The sequence below is a fragment of the Chrysoperla carnea genome, chromosome 5, assembly GCF_905475395.1.
Source record: "Chrysoperla carnea chromosome 5, inChrCarn1.1, whole genome shotgun sequence".
Lineage (NCBI taxonomy): Eukaryota > Metazoa > Arthropoda > Insecta > Neuroptera > Chrysopidae > Chrysoperla > Chrysoperla carnea.
This window is the reverse complement of record NC_058341.1, coordinates 2,804,185-2,832,054: the sequence shown is the minus strand read 5'-3', so window position 1 is coordinate 2,832,054 and position 27,870 is coordinate 2,804,185. Positions and strand designations below refer to the sequence as shown.

Sequence of the window (27,870 nt, the reverse complement as noted above, 5' to 3'; positions counted from 1 at the left end):
TTTTTATTGATAACAAATTATGATTCGACAAATTATTATTATTCTTATTCGTACACGATTGAATTTGTTTGGGGCAAAGTGGAGTATTTGATAGTTATTTCAAGAACAGTTGGAAACTTGAGTGGCTGTTGTTGAGATCATGCTTAAACATATTTTTAAAATAGGAAAACTTTCATATCAGAAAAGTAAATTCATTTACGACACTATTCCAATACGAAAATTACTTAATAAAATACAGAATTCCTTTTTTCAGGCAGGTACTCAATAAAGTAGAGGTTCGTCGTCCGATATCTTCAAAATGGCAATTTTATAAAATGTTGGACATTTATATATCCTAAGATTTCCACGCAATTCAAACAGGGGATAATCGTGATGATGTCGAATTGCTCACATTATACCCATAAAAATGTAAAACGAGACTGTCAGAAGTTCCAATGGTTCTAAAATGACTGTCAAATACTACATCTGACTCCAAACCTGTTCGATTGAATATTGATTGATATTTTATTAATAAACGCAAAACTTTCTACTGTTTATGTAGCTATTTAATATTATAAAAAAAAAAAATTAATTATTATTATTATTATAATGAAAATTTAATCGAATCAAATAAAATAAATAAAAATTTTAATAAAAATAACATTAAATAAACAATAAACAGCAGGTTATTTGTTTTAATAAATAATTATAATAATATTTATAAAAAGTCAATATGGGATTCTTTTCCTGATCATTTTTACACGATGCTTCAAAAACAGTCACACGTATTAAGAAAATATAAGGCTTTTGTATATTATCAGTTAAATTCATTTGTACATTATCAGAAACTTCGTTGTATATTGATTAAAAAAAGTCTTTAAATGTAGTTTGTAAAAATCTCTAAATAAAATGATGGTAATTAACATACATTATTAGCAACTTCACTAAAATGCTTTAAAAACTCTCCATTTATAATTGGAAAAGAATCTCTATTTATTGAGAGTAAAAACGCCCGATTAAATTGTCAAATATCCATGTATATTATCAGTTAAAATCTTATACATTTCCAAGAAAATCTCTACCAATTATTTGTGAAAATAGTCATGATCAGTGGACAGTTTTTCTCTGTAAGCATAGTTCAATAAATTTATATCATTAGTCTCTGTATTATCAGTAAAACTTAGAAATGTAATCATTTTAATCATGGTCTTAGCTCAACATGAATTTTATTTTATCGCTAAATTGGTCAAACATCTGTTTTTTTTCAGTGCTCTTAATAAGGTGATTAATTTTTAATCACCTTGTAAATTCAAAAATTTGCCTATTAAAATTAACTAGGTTTATTTATGTATGGTGCATATCTACATAATAGATCACTTAAATTGATTCTATTGATCAGAAAAACATGAAACTTAATTGATGAAATGCATTCAAATTATTGTAAACGCTAAATGTGTGCCAATATGCTTAAAATCTAAAGTTTTAGGGTCAACTACTGATAGTAATAATATCAAGTTATTTGGCTATTTTTGCTGTAAAAACGGAATTCATATTATATCAATAAAATAGGGTATTCTACTATGTTTGAAATAGTACTTCAAAATGTTTCATTTTGATAATAAAAAGCCACCAAAAATTTATTTCGGAAAAATACACACGCTTTCTTGTCAAAAACTAAAATTAAATTTTAACCCTTTTTTAAACTGTCAAAAACGCGGGCATCCAATTTGATGACGTTATAATAGGTATCATTAAACGAAATAACACAAATTAGTTTGACAGATATATTCATAGACATCTGATTATAATAAATATAAATACTTATTATCTATGGATATATTATACCTAGCTGTCTACACTGAACTAATTGATGGTCCATGGCTCATACCGATATGACATCACAGCAAGGCTTGCCCGCGTTTTAGTTCACGTGATATACAGTTTAAAAACTACGATTTTTAATTTTAATATTTTAAAAGAAAAATGTGCTTTTATGACTCGAAATCCGAATATTTAAGTATATTTTTACATAAATTTTAACTTTATTCAAATTTCATTATTTATTTTTGACTTACGATAATACCTTATTCTATTTTATAGTTAAATGAATCAGATAATTTTTTAATTGAATAATTATGAAAGATTTTTTGTTGATCTAAGATGTCAGCTTATATTATTATTTCAGAAGTGCTATAAATATTTTGTTTAAAGTGATTTAATTTCGTTTTTCGTTTAAATTAAAATTACTTCATAAACGTTAATGTGAAAGGCCCATTAAATTAAAATTCATGAATATAATTATATACGAAAAAAAAAAAATTAAATTAATAAAATATATAAAAATTGCAATTTCACAATTAACACATTAAGAAAATCAATATCATATGTCAACATGATGCAGGAATTTTTTTAATTGATCTTTATTTTTTTTAATAAAAATTACCTACCTGTGTACAGTTCACAGATAGACAGACAGACTGACTTAATAAGTCAAGTAAATGTATTTTTGCCGTATATGGCCCTATTAATAAAAAAACGATATATATTCGGTTAAATAAAGAAAGACATACGCATTCATGTTAAATTTATTAAATGTTAAAATTAATTGCATACACAAATTAAAACTGGATTTTAAAATTTTTTTTGAGATTGCATTTTTTCTGTTTTTTTTTTTTTTAATAAAGAGTTTTTCTTATAAATTGAACAATATAGAGCGCGAATTCAGTGATGGTAAAACACAGGTTGGGCCTATGTTATGTTATGTGGGCCTCGCAACATTCACCTGGCAATTCACTTCCAAAATAATTATACAACCCAGAAAATTCCCGTGAAACTTAATAAAACGGAATGCTCTTAATCCAACCGGTTTGCCTTGCATTTTCAAAACAATTTTGGCTATAGATTTTTCTTTTTTGCAAGAGAGAAAACAAACTATTGACTGTGTTAATCGTTGAAATATCATGTATAGACAGTGTTAATTACGCAATCGTTTGTTTTTTATAGCATGTAAGTTAAGAAAAATAGCCACTCTTAGATAACAAGACTGTGGTGTCACACACAGATAACTGATTTTCCCATATAATACATACTATATAATGTTCGAACGTCATGGGTAAACGATGATGTTTACGAAAAAATGTTTCAAACAAAAGTTGTTAATTGTTTTATAAAGAACATTTTTCATATGTAAACTTTTCTTCAATCTCTAACGGTTTACAAGATGGGTCCTACTTCTTACGTCCATTCAACAATTTCAGCTTGATATCTCTTTTCGTTTTTGACTTATCATGTTCACGGACAAATGGACAGATAGAAACCGAAAATAGACTAATTGGGTGATTTTACGAACACCTATACCAAAATTATGTTTGTAGGATCAATAATTTAAAGCGTTACAAACTTGGGACTAAACTTAGTATACCTTGATATATTTCATATATGATATAAAAATTTTACTTCTAACTTTTTTTTTAATATGTGATTCCTTGGCCAATTTTCGAAAGAGTTTCGATTTATTCGAAATAAAAAATTATATTCAGAATGAGTAGACATTAATTCTTTTTTAAATATTATAATATTTAATAATATAATATATATTTTTATTATAATTAAAATAAAAAAATTTACATATGATGAAGATTATATATATTTTTAAAACAAAAATATATGTTTTTAAAAATAATTACCGGTAATGGTAAGTGACCGTCATAAACTGACAATGTTGCATATTTAAAAATTTTTATAAAGACCAAAACATTACCGTTTTAAACAGCCCAGTTTGAAAAACGTTGTAGTAAATTAGAAAAATTTTCGGCCCTGATATCCAGAAACTATAATTTGTGTTTGTTTCAATATTGTATTTCTCTTGGGGGGTTTTAATTGCAACTACGGATCCGTTACTCATTAAATGTGCATTTTTTTCTATTAAATACATTAATTTTTATGATAATTATTTATGTAAATTTTTTCTTAAATCTTTTGTATATTTCATTGAATGAATTAGTCATGAAATAAAAATTTTTATAGTATTTTAGCTCAGAGCATGTTTTTTATTTTATTTGAAATACCTTAACTTAATTAAGCAAAAAAATACGATTGCAAAATTTATTTCTTCATGCAAATTAATTTACATTCTGTCCTTACAGTGTATTGGAAAGTGCGGTAATCGTACCCAAAAATAGGATTTGAATAATAACCCTGTCATTACGCGATCTAAACGCGCTAAGCCACAATAAATTTTATAAAATTTATCAAACATGAACTGTCATAAATTTTTTAATATTTTATTTCGCTTGGTGATATTTTTCCATTAATCAAATCAGTAATCATGTTAAGTATAGTAGCCATCAAGTAGCCATAAAGAACTTAGGCTATTTTTATGATGTCAGACATTGATGATAGTCATTTGTTTATATTTCTTGATTATATTGTTCTTTTGTTTTAACTTTTTGATTTACATAAATTTTTCATTTCAATTTCATGGAAGAAAATTTCTAAATCGGTCTCGAAAATTGAAATAAAAGTTTTATAGTAGTCTTTTGTAAGATGATAATAGATTAAAGTGCTTCATTTTTTACTTTTTACTCTTTTTCCACAGAGAATGTTATCCACAAGAGAACACAGGTAACACTAGGAACCACTTGGAAATAAAACAGTTCCCTAGGAAATTTTACTGCGTTTAAGTTAGCCCATCGGAAGCACAAGAGAATAAATAAATATGGCACCAATTTTCAATGAGCATTGGGAAAATCTATTTGCCCTTGATGAGATGGATATTATGAAATCATAGTAATATACAACAATACTGTTTAAATGTCTGAAAGAACTGTATAAAATTAGACAAGTCTTTTAATGGTTAATGATCATTAAAAATGATGTTTTCTTGAAGATTTAAATCTGCTTAAGACATATTAGGAAAATCATTGATCTGCTAGTTATCGAGTCATACTCTTCATAGCTTGTTGCAAAGTTGTTTTTTGTAGCTTACAGTAGTTAGTGTCAAGTTATCATCACACAGCTAGCCTAGCTAGAACAACGATCGCAGAGGCAACAACGGTTTTGTTGTAAAAAAACAGATTACTAAACTTATTTATCTCGACATGACAAGATATATCTTGAGAGATTTTAAAATTAATCGATTGTAATTTGAATATAGAAATTTTATTATTTATATTTTATCAATATTTATTAATATCGATTTGATTTTTGCAAGGTTTTCTTTTCCTATTTAACATTTACATTTTTTTCTACTTTTTTTGATATATGGAAATTTGTTCTATGAAGAAAATTACCGTGGGAAAAAATTCATTTTACTTAACATAATTTATTACGTTTTTTACTAATTTTGCATAGGTATTTCGATTTATTTCTTTTAAACATCAATAATTTATTCCTTTTTTAAGAAATTAATTTCTAATGTGAAGCAGAATTTCATTTTTCCCTGACCTTTTCGTCAATAAGAGATCTTTTGGATAAAAAAAGTAAAAAATATTCAATGAGTTGAAAAAATTGCATTCGTGTCTAGAACTCGAATAGCCTAATTGGTAGGGCGCTTGAAATAAATCCAAGAAGTGCGAGTTCGAGTCCTGGTTCGAGCGTATTTTTTCAATTCTCTTTAATTATTTAAGGTAGTTTTATCGAAAATTCATTTGTCAAAAAAAAAAAGAATTTTTTTAATTGATTGTCAATCGATTTTTGAAACGAATCTTTTTAATAAAAGTGTACCTAATTAACAGAGGAGATAAAGTATATTAATTATTGGTTTTTTGAATATGCAGGGGTGTTTATTCAGTATATGTATACACACCACGTCTAAGTATTACGTACAGAAACATGCCTGTTATCACAAATAGTGCACATATTGAAATCAAGTAAAAATTCAGAGTTAAGGGTTTTAAATAATTATCAATTTTGAACAATGTTGTAAGACTTATAGGACGGTCTTGCCATGACATTTATGATGCTTAAGAATGCTAAATCATCCTTAAAAAATTGCCAGAACATCCTTAATTAAAACAAAAAATGCATCCCATAAATTTCAACTTAAATATAAAATTTTCGTATATAAATATTTTGCAGTTTTTAATGTAGCTATTAAAATCAATTGAGAATTAATGGTTATTGGATATAAATTGGTCAAAATAAAAATATTTAAATATACTTTAAGGAGTATAAATCGTTTTTAAGTGGGTATTACAGTTCTCTGCATAAAATTACTTATTTAAAAATAATAATAAAAAAGTTGATATTATAAAAATCTGTAATGTCATATATTTTAATATAAATTATGTAAAAATTTATATATTCAAACATTCAATAAAAAACAAAAAATCGCTTACCGCTTTACGAGATGTAATCTTTGTGGGTCTAAGTGACTCATGTGACATTCATATGCCTTCTTTTATAAATCAAGAGTTTGTACATTCGGCAATGCTTCACGTCTAATCAACTGAATCGCCGTTTTGGTGGACGATAGTCTTTAATTTCCCGTTCTAAGTTGGAAAATGTGAGAAATTTTCGTGCCTATTGGATGAGTCATGTTTTTCGAGAAAATTACTCGCCGAGTTAAAACTACTCTGTAAATCAAGTTAAAATTATTTTGCTATTTTCTCGGTTTTTTTCACAGGGATACGTAGAAGTAAGAGAAATTGTAAAAAATCAGGATAAATCAAACAGATGTTCTTTCTTTTTTTAATGTTTTTTTGGATCCAAAAAAACATAAATATCTGGTTTATTTGGAGACAAAATTGGGTTTTTTCGAAAATCTTCATAGTCGCTCCGAAATATTCGCTTTTCAGACAATATTTTGGGTGATATCTCAAAAACTATTCTCTTAATCGTTAAATGAAGATAATTTTTGTATTTTTTGGGTAAAAATTATCCAATAAACCAAGTTTTGATCAAATTCCAAAACCCAATTTTTTTTGTAATTTTTTTGAGCAAATCGAATAAATTTTTTCGTACGGCAATCTAGCCTTAAAAATATATAAACGTAGCTCAGCTAATGATTGAACGGATATTTTCTGTCGCCAAATTCAAAGGTTTGACTTATATGAAAGTCAAAATCAAAGACATATTCTATTTAATAAAATATTTTTTTTACAAAATTAATGATTTACTGAAAAATTTTATGGGCTGTTTTTTTTTTATGTGTGTGTAAATAAATACAATGGGGAACAATAAATTTTAAAACCGAACACAGAACACCTTTTAATGGATCTCTGCTCAACTGCAAACAGCTTTTTTTTGTTGTTGTTGGTAGCTATTAACTGTTTGTTTAAACAAACAAGAGCTGTGTAGCTGTTAATTTAAAATATGATCGTATAAAGTGATCTATATTGTTTATGTAGCTGTAAATATTATTTTTGGGTTATTCACATGAATGCTTAGAGTTTTTCAACCTGAGTCACTGCTGAATTTTGTATGAAATATATATCAAGGTACACTAAGTTTAGTCCCAAATCTGTACGCTCAAAAATATTGGTGCTTCGAACAAAATTTGGGTATAGGTGTTCATAAAATCACCTAATTGTTCCATTTTCGGATATCTGTCCATTTGTCAACAAGATAACTCAAAAACAAAAAGTGGTAACAAGCTGAAATTTTTATAGCTTGCTAAGGACGTTAAAAGTGCGCTTGAGTTCGTAAATGAGCAACATAGTTCAAGATCTTATAAACTGTTAGAGATAGAACAAAAGTTTAAATGTAAAAAATGTTCCTTATAAAATAATGAACAACTTTTGTTTGAAACATTTTTTCGTAAACATCACTGTTTACCCGCGAGGGTGTAAATTAGGACAAAACTTTGGTGTTCACTTAAATACTATATAAAAGATTGAACTTTGCACATAACTTGTGGTTTGAAAGATTCTCGAAGAAATTCTAGACAGGATATTTCAACAACAAATTCAGTCAATTGTTTGTTTCATTTTGGTTCTCAGTCAACTCAAACGCTTTCAGATGCCAAATGTTCTTCATCCAAAAAGAAAAGAAATGTCCAAAATTAAGCCGTCTAAAAGACAATATTGTCGTGAACTCTATAATTCATGATGGCTCATATCCTCAAAAATCGTCAAGTAGCTCTGAATAAACTATATACATTTATGTGTCTGCCTCACATAAAAAATCTGAATAAAATATCTGGTCATCAAAATCAATTGTGCACAGCGAACGCTGATAAGAGGAGGATCGGATACGAGGGAAGCTAAAAAGTTTTACCTTTTAGTGGTTTTAAAAATTATTGGTATGCGGACATAAGAGATTATTTTTTTTTTTTTGTGAATATATGTGGGCATTTATTTCAAGGTAGTTCACTCGAGATATTCCGAGCTGTATAAAATTTACTAGTTTCTAACCATTGATTCGCTATATGAAGAGCAAAAACACAAACATTTTTTTCTTTTTCCTGCTCCGAGTCTAATTAAATTAGGCAGGGCTTGGATTCTTATATCCCTTGGATTTTTATATCTCTTTAGAAAAATAAGCTTGTACGCTTGAATTACCTTAATGTTAAAATAAATATTTTAATGTGAAGTCATTTTTTTAATTATTTTGATTTTATGAATTAAAACTCATCTTTCGATTATTCTCTTTTTAATGGGTGGCCGATTTTTTTATTGCATTTAAACGAGGAGATAAGTTTTTATGTGTTGCAATATTTACTGCCAATATAATTAAAAAATTTTAAGTTCTAAAGAATATTTATTACCGTTAAACCCTTTACATCTTAAAAACGTGATAAAAATGGATGAAGAACTCTTGGAGAAGCCAAACTAAACATATTTAGCTTTTTTGTGTGCAAATACCACATAAATAAAAAATAAAATAAATAAATAAAACTTTCTTGTTATAAATATTATTTTGTTCCTGAATGTAGAAAATTGTCCTAATCAAATTATTTCTCTTCTTGTTACAGATCAGATGAGTGTAGTCGATACCGCCCGACCTTGGTACACCACCCATGCGTTAACTACAATGCGTGAAAAAGATTCTTCACCACGTAAAATGTTGATTGGAGGCCATGCCTCACCCAAGCAAGCATCCGTCTATCCACAATCGGCTCGAGTACCACCCGAACAATTAAATGGGGGTGAAGACGATTACGACGATGATGATGAAATGCCATTCGATTTATCGCGAAACAATCATACACGAACACCTCCTTCGGAAAATCGTGGACCACACATGTCTCCAGCGGGGCATCCACCAGGCTCCCAGGACACGGATGATCAACCATTGGATTTACGTGTAGAACATAAGAAAGATTTACTCCGAAGACCACGTATTGAAGATGAAAATCGAAATTTGATATCACCAGCACCAAGTATAACTGGAGGAGGGATCAGTGATAAAGATGACGATGAAGTGATTGTTGATGATTCCCGACCAAGTTCCCAACAATCACAAGTGAAAAGTTTACTCAATAAATCCTCTAGTACAATAAATTCCTTAAATAATAATAGTTCAAATTCCTTACCACCAGGAGGTTATCCCCCAATGTTATTCCCACCACAACCGATTCATCCAATCATGTTGGAAGCGATGATGTATCGTGCACAAAAGGATAATTTACCACGTATACCATTACCATACCCATCGTCAAGTCCACCGGGGGGAGGTACTCCCGGAGGAGCATATGGTTCTGGACATCATCAACACCGTTATCCATTCTTACCACCAAATTTACTTAGTCCACATTCTGCCGTCCAAGTTCCTTTCGATGTGTTACGTAATACACCTAATGTTGTTCCACCTAGTACCAAAACTATCCAGCATCAACCTCATCTAGCCGGAAATACCGATAATAATAGTGCTACTTCCGCAGCAGGTGGGAAATTAAAAGATCGATACGCGTGTAAATTTTGTGGAAAAGTTTTTCCTCGCTCAGCGAATTTAACACGTCATTTACGCACACACACGGGAGAACAACCGTATAAATGTAAATATTGTGAGCGAAGCTTTAGTATTTCCTCGAATTTACAACGACATGTCCGAAATATTCACAATAAAGAGAAACCGTTTAAATGTCCGCTATGCGAACGATGTTTCGGTCAGCAAACTAACCTCGACCGACACTTAAAGAAACACGAGGCCGATGGACCCACAATTTTGGATGAACGGACATTGCAAAGGCAGCGATCAATGGTTGCACAACAGCAACGTATTAAAGAGGAAAGTTATTTCGAGGAGATTCGATCGTTTATGGGTAAAGTTACAGATAGTCGATTGTTACAACAAATGAGCCATTTACCGTTAAATCATCCCTCACGACTTTTACCAAACTTTCCACACCAAATTACAACAAATAATCATCGACAACAACAATCTACAACGTATTCATCGAGTTCTCCACCTGTAACACAACGATATACCCCACCTGAAGCTTTCAACAATAATAATAACAATAACAATAACAATAATAGTAACAATAACAATTTAAATAATAATAATAATAATAATAATAACAATAATAATAACAATTTAAATAATAACAATAGTAATAATAATGAGAAATTATTAACACCGAAGTCTGAAGATGACGATAAACGAAATGATTCGAAATGTTTTAACGATAAAGATACAAATTTATCATCGTCTCGATCAGCATAAAAATCGTTCTAGAAATAATTTATTTAAATCTTATTTAATGCTCATCGTGGAATGGAACCCACAAAAATTCAAAAAAGTGATCAAAGGGGACAATAAAAAAACAATTGGGAGAAAACATTACGAAAATAATTCGCCGTTTTGAAATCGAAAGAAACAGTTTGTGTTAGAAATCTTATATGAAATGGGAATTTGGTACTACTGAAAACCTTGCACAAACTAAAATTCATGATTGAAACAGGCGAGAAATGTTCCTGCAGCCCAAAAATCACTTTCAAAAAAGACTGACATAACAAGATTTTATGAATAATGTTCACACCAGACATTGGTGTTAATTAATTTAGTTTAAGAACAGAAAAAAATGTCCCAAGTTAAAGATGTACAAATGAAACGAATCTGGTATTTGCAGCAACGATTTGCAAAATGTGGAAATGTGGAATTGTGGATAACTTGGAATGGGTGGAAATAGCCAAACCAGAACATTTCAAAAATGTACATCTTAGTAGATAATCATCAAAGTAATAGTTAAGGTGAGTATAACTTTTAATCTTGATTCGATCATGATGTTCATGAGGTTATAATAAAAGATTCTTTTTTTGCAGTTCATCTCAATTTACGTGGAGTTTCAATACATTGGCGTTCAAATTTTTTGACGGAAAAGGCTTAAGAAGTTGATTTGGATAACATATTTGGGACATTTTAAACCATCTATGGTAAGTTTTACGGAATTTTAGCGTACAGAATTAACCCTGAACCTCGTCTTAAAGAAGAGGTTCAGTGAGAGAAGAAAAAATTAATAGTTTCTATGGCAATTTGTTTTATGGAGGAAATAAATTTCAGAGACTGCTGAAGACTGTCAAGACCTTTTTCTCAAACTTATGGCTATTTTTACTCTCATGCAAGAAGGAGTCTAGATTATACCCTCTTCCAAAATACAACATTGATTTTTATCTAGCACCAGATGTCACTCTTAGCAACCATTTTAAAATATTATGGTCCACTATCAACTAACAATTTTTTTTTTTTTTTTATTACAGGTTCAAAAAAAGAAATGTCTAAAAGACGCTGTGAAATTGCTTGCTAGTCCCACCAGATGAATTAAACTTCTTCAGATATTGAGTTGAATAAATGTGATACAACATAAAAAAAAAAATTGCTCCATTTAAATTGCTGGTCCATTTTTTGGAGCAAAATTTCTTACCAGATTGTATCCACATTACAAAATTATTACTTGATGTTATTTAATAATAATTTCTTCTAATTATAATTTATTATTTTATTCATAATTTATTTTTTTATTAAAAGAAAAACGCAAATTTTAGTCAAATTCCTTTAAAAATCTATTTAATGTACAAATAAAAAAACAATAAAAAAAATAATTTTTTTTATTTTGCTAACTCTTACGTGTCTTAAATTTTTTTTTAAATTTTCTCCAAGCCATGAAATCAAGTATTTATTATTTCTACAATTAGACACAGGCGCGGATCTATTCGGAATTTAATCCTAGATCCACGTCTCAATAACGCAAACCTTCTTCAGACCTAGTAATACCTAACTTTTTACATTTACTTTTGTGGGTTTAGCATACATGTTCCGTTCGTCATCCTACTATGAGCCAAATGTCACTTGACCCTTCGAATATTTTTTTTTTTGTATCTTGCTTTACCATTTTCATCTTGTAGTACCGAAACATTTCTCATCGTTTACGAAAATTTATTTTCAGCTTAAAAAAAGTTGAGAAACGTTTATAGTACAACAAAAATTTCTTCCTAAATAAGTACAAAAAAAAAATTTAATTTTATGTTCCTGAGCCTAATTTTTTTTTTTAAATAAAATTCTCCTAGATATAGGGTCAAAAAAAATGAGTGTTTATGTTACCAAAATATTATTAGCTTAAAAATTAAACAAAATAGATTAATTAAACAAAATAAAAACAAGAAACTGGAACCGATTATGGTTTTTCCCTTCAAATTACTGTTGCTGGCAATAGTCACAGAATTAAATGACATGATAACAGTTGCCACAGATTTAAATGACTTCTAAATTAAAAAAAGATTGAATTTTCTGCAATTTGTGCAACATCTGGCTAACGAGATAGATTTTAAAGTACAAAATTTGATTTGATTTTAAGAGTAGAACTGTAGGGATAAATTTAAGGTACGATGATCACTTTCAGTACACATTTAAAACGGTTTCAAATTAAACTGTTTTCGAAAGGTTTCAAACGCGATTAACATAATTATTTATAAGTTTTACTCAATTTGTAAAATTTCTGTATATAATAAGAAAAATATTTTTATAATAAAAAAAAATTTTTAATATATTAATTTGCACTTATTAATACGAAAGTTTCTAGTCCTATTTAATTATTTCACGTCCTAAAAGAGGCAAAAAAAAATTTAATTACGTTCTTCGCAATTGAACACACAAATTCTTGACATATCAAGGTTTTATTTTCAATTGCGAATATTGAAGAATGGGCGAAAATAGTAAATCCATTCTTTACAAACAAATGTAATTCAGAAAATTTTTTAAATTGATTAAATTTTAATTAAGAAATAAAAAATTACAAAACTTAATGAAATTTTAAACAATAAAAATAATATATTTCAAATTATTTTAGTAGTTTTAGTATTTGGATTGTGAATTTTGTAAAATTTTTGTACATTTTTTTTGTAAATCTTATTATGTAAATTTTGTAAAACTTTATAAATTTTGTAAATTTTTTAACGTTATAAAAATTTATATAATTACATGTTTAAAAAAAAAAAAAAGTATTTTTTTATTTATTTAAACAACATTCTATTTTTCTAACATCCTTTCTTTCTTCAACAAATCCAATTCGCATTACGAATTTATGCATTAAGAAACTAGACAAAAATGGAAATGAATTCAAGTCATCGTTCGTAAAATTGTATCAATTATTTGCTTTTATTTGATGAAAAATTAGGAGTCAGAAAAATTACGAAACACCTCTTATTTGGTTAGCCCTAAATGTACGTAATTCCTGCCCAATAGACAAGGAGTTGTGAATTTGAGTTATATGCAAGCTCAAACACAAAACCGTTGTACATATTGCCTATGTTTGTTTTAAAAGGTAACAAGTCAATGGATTATAATATATTAGGCAAGTCGATGAAGAAGAAAGAGGCAAGTTTTGCCTATACTTTTTTACAAAAATGAACCAAAGTAATTAGCCACATTTGTAAATAAAAGGACGTGATACCAAACAAAGAACATGAAAGCTAACAATGCCAAACGGCTTCCTTAAATAATTTATAGGTACTGCAGAACACTTTAATAGTTAGTTTAGACTAAAACTCGTAGGTGGCTCTTGTAGAACTTTAAAAAAGGTGTGTATCCTGAATATTTTAATTCAAAATTTTACTATCTGTTTTGAGTTACTTACCAAGGATAATATTTTTGAATTAGGTAGATCCAAGGAAACAGAAAAATTAATTTGGAAAGTTCTATACAAATTGGGAAAACAAATTTATTTTATAATTTAAAACTTTGTTCGATAACAAATGTTGACCTCAGAAGGTCAAAAAATTTCTTTTTAAGTATATGTTTTTAAAAGTCGATCAGCCTCTCGCCAACCCGTTTCAATTGCTCCATGAACGCATCCATAACGATGAGCATTTGTAGCTTCACCGGCAAATAAAACAACATCTTTTCCAGCCGAATTTTTCAATGGATTTGCTAAATCCATATCGTCTACTTTAGATTTTTCAGTATTGACACTTCGATACGAATATGAACCAAGGAAATGTTTATTAGTAGCCCATTTTGATCTAGGAATAATAATTTCTATTAGTCGATTAAATTTGGTAGATTTTCGAAAAATCTAGAGTAAATCTATTCTGGAAGTTGGATTACTGGCCGGTAAAAATTAATTTTAATGAATAGCAATTACCTAGTAAAATTCACTGGTTCTGGAATATTGAATTTCTTGCCCAAAAACATTCGCATTAATTTCAATACTTTCGATTTGACTTCTTCTTCTGGGAGTGATTCTTCATGGTTAGCTGATTGACCATATATCCATCCTAATAAAACGTTTGGTTGATTTTCGATGGGAAAAAATCCAGTTACATCCAATAACCAAGTATTACTAAACTGTTTAAATACTCTATATATAGTACAATCAATTTACAAAATGATTCAAACAAAAGTTGTTTTTTTTTTTCATTTCATTTTCAAACTTACCACATCGTCCCCAAATTCTCTTATTTTTTCTTCAATTTCACTCTCACGCCAAACAAAATTATATCCCGTACTATTTTTCGGCCACCATGGTTGGGCAAATTCAAAAATTAACTTATCAAGTGTACCAAATTGGATATTATCGATTGCATTCAATTTCTTCCTCGGTAATTTTGGCGTAAATAATGTTCGAATTTGATCTTTTAAAACACCCAAAGATACGGTAACAATTACATGATCTGCTTTATATTCGGAACCATCGGAACATTTAACAGTTACCATATTTTGATCTGGTTCCGAGTTCCAAATAATATTATTGACTTCTTTGTTTAAAAGTATTTTGTCGTCTAGTGGTAATGCTTTTTTGGGATCTGGTAATTTTTTCTGGAAAAGATTAATTGATATTCTTAGATATATCTTAGAATATGTGCATCGAAAACGGAAATTTGCCATGTTCATACCATTAGCACATCTAAAATTGTTTTATATCCTCGACCTTTCCAATTAATCAAAGAGTCGCCTTCATTATCCGAATAACTTACTATTCCTTGCGTTGATACATCATACAATGAATTTGCTGCATGGTAAGCACTATTAGCTCTATAAATCCAGTCTAATACATACAAAACCAAATTTGGGTCAGTGTCTTTCAAATCCGTTTTCACTTTTTCTTCATATCTAAAAAAGAAATGGACCAATATATTTCAAATCTATAATACAAGTGAACTTTAAACAAATTCTGAAAACCCCCGACAAATGTTTCAAAAATCGAAATCGATGCCACAGACAAAAAGACTGACACATATACATATCGGTCAAACCTATAAAACCCCTCTTTTTGATTCGGGAGTTAAAACTCTCGTTTATCCAAATTTTGGAAGAATGATTGAAGTTAATAAAAATTATGTATATCGCTTACTTTGATCTCAAAAACTCTCCTACAGAAGCATTAGATTGACGCAATAACTCTATATCACCAACAGCTTCTCCTAATATCTCAGCAACTTTTAAACATTCATCTCTGGGTAACATTTGACCTTGTGGCGTATAAAAATCTTGTAATAAATGTAAATTAACATCACTCTGATTGGAATATTCCAATAATCCTAACGGATACGCCATTTCATAAACAACATTCCCCTTTTCTCCATCACACCATTGGGCACCATAATCAATAACATTTGCTCCGAATTTATGCGTAAAAAGACGTCCACCTATACGATTTTCCGCTTCAAGCCAGAGAATATTTTTTATTCCATTCTCATATAATTTTGTTCCGGCTGCAATTCCAGATGGTCCTGTTCCTATTATTATCACTTTTGGATTTGGTTTAGTCGATGAAACAGTAAAAATAAACGTTAATAAAATTATTGTTTTGATATTAAATAGGTCCATGTTTTTGGAATTCATGGAAATTACTAAAAACAAATTTTGATTTAAAATTATTATCTTTTATATTTGGATTTTAACTATAAATAGTTGACCCTCCAACTTTAAATTAATCAAAATCAATTTTTAACTACAGATATATTAGTACGGAACATTCAGGCTACCATTTATGAAAAAATTTGTTGATGGAAAATAGGTTATTAAACCTATTTTTGAAGAGTATCTCAACTAAAGCCACAAAAAATAAATAAGCCACAAAAAATTCTAAATCAATCCAAAAGTGATTAAAAATGTATTTAATTTTTACATTTTCAAATTTCGCGCGTGATTTGACGAGAACGATGGGGTCAGTGGACGCCATATTGCTCTGTAATCATGACGTCAGTTGGCTGTGTTGGCATTTCTCAAGAATTGAACCAGGAAGTTTTTGTAACTTCCTACAAGGAACTTTGCAGGATTATTTTTCACTGTTCAGTTGGTCTGAAATGAGTTGGTCTGCACATTCGTCAATGTATATTGGATGAAGCGAGCAATTCACCCACAAATGGTATTAGGATAATGAAACTAGATGAGGAAAAAAAGTATGATGTCTGAAACAGGATGACCTTTGACAGATATCAAGTTTTCGAGTGCGATAGTTCTATAATCGATTCATTCCGTAGCCCTCTTGCGAACTTTCAACTTCTCAAACGGAGAATATACTTTCCAAACTAGAAGATTACTTGTTAAAAAAAGGAGCTTTTCGATTAACTCTATTGGAGAATCAAAACAATAACTCGAAAAAGTTCGAAAATTTTTTGTAGAGTACGCCTGTATGCCCTATACTAAACTTTGCCACCTACAGATTAAAACAACATGTTTTCATATAATCGGTGATTTCAATTTATTGATTTCAATTCCATTCTCATCTGTTACAAAATGTATGGTTGCATAGTTCCAAACATGGCTAAGAGATGTCATAATATTATATAAAATGTGCCTGAATTATTCTAGATTTCGAAAATTTTGGGAGAGCTTTTAACCGATAGGTAGAAATCTTTTGATATTCAATAATTTCGAATTTCAAAAGATGCTCAAATGTGTTAGTAAAGTAAGATTATTATCTTTCTACAATATTGTTTTACGTTTTCTTCTCTTAAATATAGGCAAAAGTTTTTACAGTTATGTATATACACACCTTTGATCATCACAAACATGGTTCATATATTAGCTATAAATTGATCAATGCCATCTTTTGTACATTTAAAGAATTTTAACCGAAACAAAAACCGTCCCGAAATAATACAAGATTCATCACCGTTTTGTCGCTAGTTGTTACAACCATACATTGTTTCTCCACGTATTTATACAGGATGTTTATGAAAGAATGGTCAATAAATCAACACTTTGGTGAGATGCACAGAAATAAGTATTTTGGTATAAGTGTCTCAGAAACACCTTCTTCGATGCTTAAAATATTCGAAAATTTGCGAATTCTTTTGGATTAGTATATATCGAATCCGTTTGGTTTCCGAAAAAGTGTTTCGAACTGAGTTTGTATATGTATTTGTGTCAGAAACATTTAAGGAATTTTAAATTTCGATATACTTGTTTGATATCAGATTCTTAAACAAAGAGCACTTTTATTTTCTTTCTTAGAAGGTTGTGTAAAACACAGCTCCAAAACGGTATCATCGATTCAATGATAGCCGTTTTCGAACACGGCTTCCTGTTTTTACCTTCTTCCAATGTATCTTCAATTTATTATAGTCTAAATATTCGAAAACCTTCGGTATTTCTAATAATATATACTTCGAAGTATCAAATAAGTTATTGTATATTTGGTAGAAGCTAATTATCGTTTTTGATTTTTGAATATGTGTTTTGACAAAAAAATGATGAAAAAGTAGTTGATAGAAAACTTGGTAACCAAAGCCAATTATCATTTAAATAAAAACTTGGTGAGACGACTTAGTCAGCATTATTTTTTTTTTCAAAATCTTTGGTGAAAGATAAGAGTTAAATTTTAAAAGGTTTTCTAGTAATCTTCAATTATTCTAATGTATGTATGTTTTTACGCATATAGGTTCATGCAAATGTGAAAAAACTTTTTTAAGTAAATTTTATTGGTTTGTTCAAGTGAGGAGTACTTTAACTTCCATATTACTTCCATTTTGATTGATTAATAAGGCCACATTAATAGAAAAGATATCTAATAGTGAGATACCATTTTAAAAAAAGTCAAATTTTATAAGTCGATTTAATTCCAAAAATTGAATTTTGCTCTATCTTACCCAAATTATATCCGATTTTGATAAACCAAGTATGCAATTCTACTAAGTTTGAGCCACATTTTTCAAATTTGTGGTCAAATTTAAAGCAACTGTTACAAGTTTCAAGAATGTGAGACCCTGGTTCCCTCATTTGGCATAACGACAGACCTCACCGAAAAACTAATATCACAGATGAAAAATATGACCCATAATAAGCGGGTTTCAAAAAAAATTTCACTCAAATCGGAGAAAATTTTGCTGATTTATCGAAAAAATAAATTTTTTAAACTTAATGACGTCATTAAAATAAAAAAATTTAATTTTGCTCTATCACACCCAAATTATATTCTATTTTGACAAACCAAGTATGTAATCCTACTAAGTTTGGGTCATACTTTTCAAATTTGTGGTCAAATTTAATCCAACTATAATAGGTTTGAAGATCGTGGGACCCTGGTCCCCATATTTGGCATAACGATATACCACAGCGAAAAACTAGTATCACAGCTGAAAAAATAGACCCAAAATTAGTGGGTTTCAAAAAAAATTCTACTACAATCGGATAAAATTTGGCTGATTTATCCAAAAAATCGATTTTTTAAACTTAATGACTTCATCAAAATCCAAAAAATTTAATTTTGCTCTATCACACCCAAATCATATTCGATTTTGACAAACCAAGTATGTAATCCTACTAAGTTTGAGTGATACTTTTCAAATTTGTGGACAAATTTAATCCAACTTTAGTAGGTTTCAAGATCGTGGGACCGTGGCTCCCACATTTGGCCTATTCGCTGAAAATGGACAGCTATTTCTATAATTGTTTCAAGGAATCCCAAAATAGTTTCCAGTATTTGTAGAAAAAATAAACATGAAAGTAAAACATGAGTATATCAAAATTTTGTTCTTTATGTATTTCCATTTATTTACATATAACGAATATAAATAACCATGTCCGATTTATTTCATACGTTGTAAAAAAAAAAAGCATTTTTAGAAAATTGCTACACATAATCTACGAAGCTGAACAAGAAAACATTTGAAAAAGCAAAATAGAAAAAAAGAAAATTTAAATTTACGTTTTCCAACTCACACACAACACAATTTATTTTATTGTTTTTGAATGTAAATTTTACAATATTTGTAAGCTGTATTTTGTTACAAAACAATAGAATTTAAAAAGATGTAATTTTTATGATCCAGTAAAGACCTTTTTTAACAATTTGTCTACTATTTGTCTAGTGGTTACTAATAGTCAAAAAATGACCTCTTTATCATAGTGAATATACAAAGTGGTTCGGACTGATAAGGTTGAAACCTCCCCCTCTACGTTTTCTTGTGAAAATTTCAGAAAATGAACATTCTGAACGTTTCGAAATTGGAAATTTAACACACAAATCTCCGATTTTTTTTTCTAGAAATGAGGTGATGACACATTCATATTTTCATCGCTGGTTATCGCAATTTTCCATCCTTAGCCTCAAATTATGGCGCTTAGGAAATATTCACAATTATACCCTTTTATCTAAATTTTTAACACCCTGAATCTAGAAAAAGACACTTTACAGGCTATCAGTGAATTGAGAAATTGTCGCTCTTTTAACGTTATCTTCTATTTTTGCTATTATAACCTGAAACACCCTGTCCAAATCGTATTACTTTCGTGAATGAACTCTTATTCCTAGACGATTGAAATAACTCCGATTTATCGTTCTTCGTATACAATTTTGAGAGCTTTGACTGCAGAAATCACTCCGTTGTACAAGCTCTCGTTTAGGATTTTGTCCTAAATGGGAAAAAAATAGACCCGAAACTATCGAAACTCGGATTTATTTAACGATGAAGTGAGTATTTTTAAGATGACGCCTAATTACTATTTCGAAAAATATTTGCTTTGGAATAATTTGGGATATATCTCAAAAGGCAGCTTCATAATCATCGAATGAGCTTAATTTTTACAGTTTTGGGTCGAACTCTAATAACTTTATTGCAATATTCTTCATTATTTGAAAAAATCAAACATATGTTGGTTTCGGAATTTGATAAAACTTTGTATAAAGTGTAATTTAAATCGAAAAAGTTCCAAAATTTAATTATCATCCTAAATGAAAAATTTGGGATATTTTCTGGAAATGAAATACCGAATGAATGCAACTTTTCATGGAAAATATATAAATATAACATTTTATCAAAATTCTTAGAAGAAAAATGCGTTTGCCTCAAAGAAATTTGCATGAAAATACTTTATTACGGTTTCTATATATCCCTGACGATGCTATCCATATATGAATTATTTTATTCAACAGGAGAAAGTTTTTATCCCGTATTGTGTATATTATTATTACTATTATTTTAATATAACTCATCATAGACTCACTTCATAGAAAACCATCACATGCGTGGTAACGCCGCTTCTGTTCTTGATACCGAATTTATTCAGTTTGAGCGAACGGTAGATTATTATTATTTTCAGTTTATATTCTACCGTGCACAAAGTGTATTATATATATCTGAATTGTTTCGATATAATCTAACTTTTCTAAATCGTCAAACTGTGTTGTCTAACTTTTCGAATAGCATCGCGTAGTCGCAATGTTAGTTAAAAACGTTTAATCAATTCTTGAAATTTAATATTTTTTGTTAAAATACTTTGTTTATGCTTTTCTTTTAAAGTTTGGTGTTAATTTTCTAAGGTAAATCTTTTAAAAGTTTTACGTTAGTTTTAAGTTTCATTTGAAATTAGTTTTAGATGGGTCGTTTTTATCTTAATTTGGAGGATTGATACAGAAAAGTTTTAATTGTGACTCGAGTGTTAAATTTATGGAAATCGAGTTTTTTTATTTTTATGTTTTGATTTTCATAATACGACAAAATTTTCTTTTTTTGTCGTTTATATTAGAAAAAAAGGTCCATGGCAATATAATACACACAAACTCGAAAAATTGAACACTCTAAATGACATTTTTTTTATGCAAAACATATTACAAAACTGAAATAAAATTTGCCGAAAAACACAGACAATCTTGTTGGTCGAACTTGGAAGAAATCTTTAATTTTATACTGGCATATAGTTCGCTAGCAAATCCCAGCCATTTCGGTTATCATCGGTTGCAGCTACTAGTGACTCCGATTACGTCCAAAACAATGATCGAAATTTGCTAGAAGGTTTTTTTTTTTAGTTTTTATAAATTTTCACAAGAGTTTTGAACTCGTCCAAATAAGAAGAGTTCATGACGAAAAATCAATGTCGAAATTTTGACATAGTCCTAGCAGTCGTCGAGACCGCAAACAACATTTTCAGTTTAAAACTTTTTATTTCCTACAATAAATAATATTTGTGGCTTTTTTTTATCTTCTTACATTAAATGGTAAAATAAGAAAATTCACTTTCCCAAGAGGAATCATTTTCCTTATTCTATAATATAACATAGTTTAAAATAAATTTCAATCGACGTTATTATCAGGCAGGATCAATAGTTAAAATCCATTATCTATTTATTTAATCCCAGGGTAATTTTAACAAGACATTATGAAAACATTTATTAAACAGTTCAAAAAAAAGAAAAAAAAATGGTTGTACGGGAAATAGTTTATTTGTGATATATTTTCCGGAAAACATACAAAAGAAAAATGATACGTTGTTTTTCCAAACGTGTTGACATTTTTATAGAATCATTTATTACATTTTTATTTTTATTAGAAATACGTGCTTTGGTGTTCGGTGTCGAGACTTTTAATACTTTTATAAACACTCTACGTGAAAATAAAAAACATTCTCTATAACATATTAAAGTTTAAATAAAACAAACACAACAATTTAAAAAGAGAAAAAAAATATATCATACATTTTTTCATATCGATTTGCGATGTAATTTCCAATAATTGCCTAGCAGCAAATTAAAATTAAAATAGCTTAATTTATTTTTGAAAATTACGATAAATAAAATGTATGTATTATAGATAAACACGCAAGTATTATTGCAAGAATGTGATATCAATTGCCTATCCACTACAATAAATTGTAAATAATGACTGTATTTATTGATAAATATAATCAATTATAATAACACAAATTGCCTATTATTTAATAATAAAATTCTGCAAATAATTACACTCTACATGCTCTAATACGAGTATGTATAAATCAATATACGCAAGTATTCTAACAAATATGTGTTACTAATTGCCTAAGCTTTGTGTAAATATACATATATATGAAACTATGTACAAAAAAGTGATACCAGTTGCCTATATTATTATTCTAGATAAATAATCTTATAAAACATTGAGAAACACATTGATAACAGACATTATAGAACAATATAAGACTTTTGAGAAGATCTTAAATTACTAGAATACTAAACAAATATCGAAGGACATTTAATGAACGTGTGATTGTGTTGATAATTCTAGAAACATAATCCTTATACATTCTAAGAATTCTGGACCCTATTCAATTTGAAATTTAATATATCAGTCACGTATCTATTATTAAATAAGAAAGGTGATTCAAAATTAACTGGCATTAAAATTTTAGGGTAGTATAGCTTCCGTAGTTTTAAATAGATTAAGGCTTAATTTTTTAGGAACAGTAGTTATAATAAAATTCATCATAAAAGTTGAAAATAAGATAAAAATAATTTCAACCTAAATCTAGCTTGCTTGTCAATTTTTTTCTTTTTTATGGCATTACTAATATGTTTACTTTGTATTAAAAAGTTTTCTTTAAATTTGTTTTCATTCGTTCTAAGTGAAAATTATTACTTCTTCAAAATATGTCGTTTTTTGAAATTTCTCTATAAGAGCAATCGATTTCCAATAATTTTTATACCATGTATATGAAATATACAAAGGTATACTAAGTTTAGTACCAAGGTTTTAAACCATGTGTATGAAATATACAAAGGTATACTAAGTTTAGTCCCAAGTTTGTAACGCTTAAAAATATTGATACTATGAACAAAATTTTGATATAGGTGTTCATAAAATCACCTAATTAGTCCATTTCCGGTTGTCTGTCTGTCTGTTTGTCGTATGTCTGTCCGTCTGTCATCACGATTACTCAAAAACGAAAAGAGATATCGAGCTGAAATTTTTATAGCGTGCTTAGGACGTAAAAAGTGAGATCGAGTTTGTAAATGAGTAACATAGGTCAATTGGGTCTTGGATCCGTAGAATACATCTTGTAAACCGTTAGAGATTAAATGTAAAAACAACTTTTGTTCGAAAAATTTTGTCGTAAACATCACTGTTTACCCGTGAAGGCGCAAAATTAGGCGTAAATTGAATAATATGTATTATATGGCGATATCAGTTATGTGTGTGTGACATGTATGTATGTGTAATGTGATAGAGTAATCAAAACTGTCTATGCCTGGTATTTCAACAATTAACTCGGTCAAATGTTTGTTTTTACGTGTTTTCTTAAAAATTTGTATGGATATCTAAGCTGAAATTTTAACGTTATATTCTTTAAGTAAAGTATACAAAAATTTTGAGCATACTCATACATCTTTATGTAGCATAAGAAACATTCTAGGTAGGTAATTCGAAGGGCCAGGACACTCTGTATGCAATTCGAGAATGTCGAAGTTTATTTTATTACATTTAAAATTAATAAAATTAAAAACAATTTTATACTATTACTCCACCGTAAAAATAATAGAAATATTATTTCAAATATAAAATTTATTACCAATAAAATATTAATAATTTCGTTAATAAAAATAAAATAATTATCATCGTTAAAACAGAAACATTTATATACTCTCGAACGAAAAAAAAGACCAGAAAATGTCCCCATATTCCCAAATGAATCATTAAAATTAAAAACAAAACTTTTTTTATGATTATACCTCTTCTGTTTGTTACCTACACAGCTTTTTAATGACTTTCATCATTTAATTTAATATTTTTTTCTAAATTTTTAATAATTTTCATGTATTTTATACTTTTAATGACTCATTTCAACAACATGTTATATTCAATTATGTACCAAAAAATAAATAAATATTGTTCTAAACGTTTTTTCTCTTAAAAAACTTTTTAAACTGTTTTTGAAAAAAAAAAAGTTCAACCCACATTTTTATGGAAAGGTATTTTTTTTACCCGACTGTCAAAGGAGTGGTTATGCTTTTCGCACTTGTATCAAGTCATAGTAAAATACTATGACTTGTGCTCCACTCCACAAGTCATAGTAAAATACTATGACTTGTGCTCCACTCCACAAGTCATAGTAAAATACTATGACTTGTGCTCCACTACACAAGTCATAGTAAAATACTATGACTTGTGCTCCACTGCACAAGTCATAGTAAAATACAATGACTTGTGCTCCACTGCACAAGTCATAGTAAAATACAATGACTTGTGCTCCACTGCACAAGTCATAGTAAAATACAATGACTTGTGCTCCACTGCACAAGTCATAGTAAAATACAATGACTTGTGCTCCACTCCACAACGACTTTAACAGTCGGGGCCCATTATTGGGAAGATTTGAGACATAAAAGTTTTTAATGGGTCCCGAGAGCTGTTAAAATCGCTATTTAAACAACTAGAGTTTTTTTAATCTTTTCATTTTTATTTAATGCAGTCGAGTTTTTTGATTTTTTATATTTATTTTTTATTAAAACAAATGTTTACTAAAAAAAAAACTCATATTTTTTTATATAGTGAGGTATAAAAATTTAGAAAATAGAATTCATTAAAGAAAATTTATGACATCATTAGATTAAAAAATGTGAGCATATTAGTGAAAAATTAGGGTACTTATGAGTAAAAAAGATACACCACATACTATCATGAACAATAAAAAAGGGTCTAGATGTATGTATAAGCCATTCATGACGGTAATTTCTATGCTAATGTTATACCTTAATAGCGAATGGAAGTAGGAGAAGAAAGTTTGGGTTCAGCTACAAATTTTTGGCATCAAATATTATTTATTGATGAACACATGAGCTGGATTCGGCTTAGCAATATATTTTAATTACGTTAAATGTAAAAGAAATGTATTTTTTTTCGATCAAACTACCTTTAAAAAAAGGTTGCTTTATTACTCAGATGATAAAAATTATTAAATAAATAAAAAACTTTATTCAAAGCACATTGATATCAACAAGTCATAAATCATTTATAAATTTTTTTTGTGTCACGTTAAAAATTTCCATAATTTACCAATTTTAATAATTAATCAACTCTATTTAAGGTAGACTTTTTAATAAAAATTACGTACAAAACAGGTAGAAATGTATAGGCACGTTTAAAAATGTGTTTTTCTGATGGATAGATAAATAATTTAAATAATAAAGGGTACCGTATTTTCTTCGCCCATTAATTACTTACGAAATGTGTGAATCATCCGAATATAGATCAGTCTTGAAAAATGGTTCAGAATTTTAATGTGGACGTTACTTATATTAAGGTAGTACGAGCGCAAAGCTTAGAATTATGGTGCAAATTATTTTTACCTTATTTTCAACTTTGATGGTGTTTGTTATAACTTCATGGATGTAGACGAAAATCAGAAAAAAAAATGTTTCGATATCTGCCTTGGTTTGGGTATGAGTATGAATATGGAGGTTAGCGGGTCATGCTCGAGCATCGGGCCTCGAAGCAATGGTTCAGAGCACCTAGCCAAATAGACCCTTGTACTCTATCCCCGCTACGCTTTTCAGTGGCTATTATAACCAACTGATGTACTGAAACCCAGGATTTGCCTAGCGCTAAGTTTCCTACTTTCTTCTGGTTCGACTATGGCCGGACCAAACCATTTCCTTCGCTGCTGTATGAGCGCCGGGCAGTAACAGGGAAAGTCTACCTTGGTTTACAAAATATCGAAAGCTAAATAATTAAACAAAATTTTCAATTTTCGATTTATTGAAAATTACTCTAGATATCAAAAAATTTTATTCATACTTTTCCGTCTTGATATACTGTCAAGTTTTAACATAATTCACGATCAAAATTGAAAATATATATTTTTTAAAATTTGTGTCCCCACTACCGAGCTCATACATCCTTAATTAGTCGGGCAAAAATCAAGCCTTTTATCCAAAATTGCCCCAACGCATTCCGATACTTTTCAATCACGTTCCCGATAATTTTTAATCCATTCACAATTTTGACCTATTATCTAAGGTGAGGCACACTAAGTTAAGCAAAAGTGTATGTCATATCGAATTTTCGGTTCTTTTTCGAATTGGCTTTCGTAGCAATAACTAACCCAAAAAAAACTAATAATTTTATATCTTGATCAAAGTCTTGACCCATTTTTCTATCTAGGGTTTGATCTAAGCTACAGCAAATTATCGTTAATCTTATTGCTACGGAATCTTATATAGTTATATATTTTCAAATGATTATTTCTCATCTTGTTAATAAATTAAAAATAATTTATTAACAAAAAGCTATTTTTTCGTTCAACAGTTCCACCCTTTTTTATTGATCGTAAGTGTTTTTTTACTTCCTTGAACAAAGCAAAGGAAGTATTTTAATCGCAACGAAACTATATTGAAATTTTGACAGAAAAAGAGCGACTCGATAATAAGCGTCTATTAATCCATTTTGAACTACACTTGTACCTTAATTTTTGTACATCGATTTTGGAATTTTCAATAGAAATCCTTATTTTGACTAACCGTGCTAATCCATTTTAATAAGCGTTCAAGGGAGTCATGACGCGTTATGGAATTATTTTTTTCAATAAAGAATAATTTAACTTTTTCCGTAGCAATAAATTTTCATATCGTTCAATCATCATTACGTTTACGAGTACATTTCAATTTTTAAACGAGCGAAGAAAGTCATAACTTAACTCTGCTTGTCTTTTCAACATTTTACAAGGATCAAACCTCCACAATTTTGAAAATAATGAGACGGATGATTCCAAATGTGACTGACTCTACATTTTTACCCAAAATGCGAGAGTTTTTATACTTCGAATATCTTCTTTTATGATTTTAATTGATCTGGTACCAAATTGCATAATCAAGAAATCGACCGAATTTGTTTATTTTCCAGGTTAAAATTATTGCTGTTTTAAACTTAGAACACTCTGTAATGTTTTTCTAGTAATGTTAGGTTAGTGTCTTTTCAGAAACATCCACTTTTAATCAATCAACTATATTTCTATGTGGTTCGAGTGAAGTGTTTACATTTATTCTAGGTATATGTTTACATTTCTAATAGATATTAAAGACAAATAGAAATTGATGCGAAAACAAAAATACTGACGTTGTTATGAATAAATGTTGTCAGAAAATTATATATCAATAAAAATAAATAGATCCGTTTCACAGAAGACATTGTACAACTCCTAATAGCCACGTCACCAAAGCTAGCCTTTATGTTGAAAAAATTTTAATAAAAAATACTTTTTAAGGGACAAGCTTTTATTGTACTACAAAGTAGAAAATAATTTTATCTATATAAGTCA

At 28.8% G+C, this 27,870-nt stretch overlaps 2 protein-coding genes and 1 long non-coding RNA gene across 3 annotated transcripts in view; 2 read left to right on the top strand and 1 right to left on the bottom strand.

Moving 5' to 3' along the window:
- Window positions 1-10,392, top strand: part of LOC123300245 (early growth response protein 1-B-like) — a gene marked incomplete at its 3' end in the record, with an annotated part of 165,648 nt that extends 155,256 nt beyond the window's left edge. Inside the window, exon 2 of the mRNA XM_044882780.1 lies at window positions 8,894-10,392. Within this exon, the coding sequence (XP_044738715.1) occupies window positions 8,899-10,392 (1,494 nt within the window). The remainder of the gene's footprint in view (window positions 1-8,893) is intronic.
- A 68-nt stretch (window positions 10,393-10,460) lies between these two features.
- On the top strand, window positions 10,461-11,755 carry LOC123300878. Its single transcript, XR_006535414.1, has 3 exons — window positions 10,461-11,114; window positions 11,187-11,297; window positions 11,622-11,755. It is a non-coding gene; the product is annotated as an uncharacterized LOC123300878 (long non-coding RNA).
- Window positions 11,756-14,063: 2,308 nt separating this feature from the next.
- Window positions 14,064-16,230, bottom strand: LOC123299926 (spermine oxidase-like). The gene is made up of 5 exons (XM_044882349.1): window positions 15,710-16,230; window positions 15,252-15,468; window positions 14,794-15,174; window positions 14,501-14,703; window positions 14,064-14,378 (listed from the first exon to the last, which is right to left on the bottom strand). Exons 1-5 carry the CDS (start codon window positions 16,198-16,200, stop codon window positions 14,144-14,146), a joined length of 1,527 nt encoding a protein of 508 aa, XP_044738284.1. The 5' UTR covers window positions 16,201-16,230; the 3' UTR covers window positions 14,064-14,143.
- Between the last annotated feature and the right edge of the window lie 11,640 nt (window positions 16,231-27,870).

Excerpts from the sequence above, each read along its gene's own strand:
- LOC123299926 (XM_044882349.1), bottom strand. The coding sequence starts at position 16,200 with ATGAATTCCAAAAACATGGACCTATTTAATATCAAAACAATAATTTTA. Across the intron at positions 15,469-15,709 it reads GGAGAGTTTTTGAGATCAAA|ATATGAAGAAAAAGTGAAAA; the intron begins GTAAGCGATATA and ends TTTCTTTTTTAG. Across the intron at positions 14,704-14,793 it reads GAGAATTTGGGGACGATGTG|TTTAGTAATACTTGGTTATT; the intron begins GTAAGTTTGAAA and ends GTATTTAAACAG.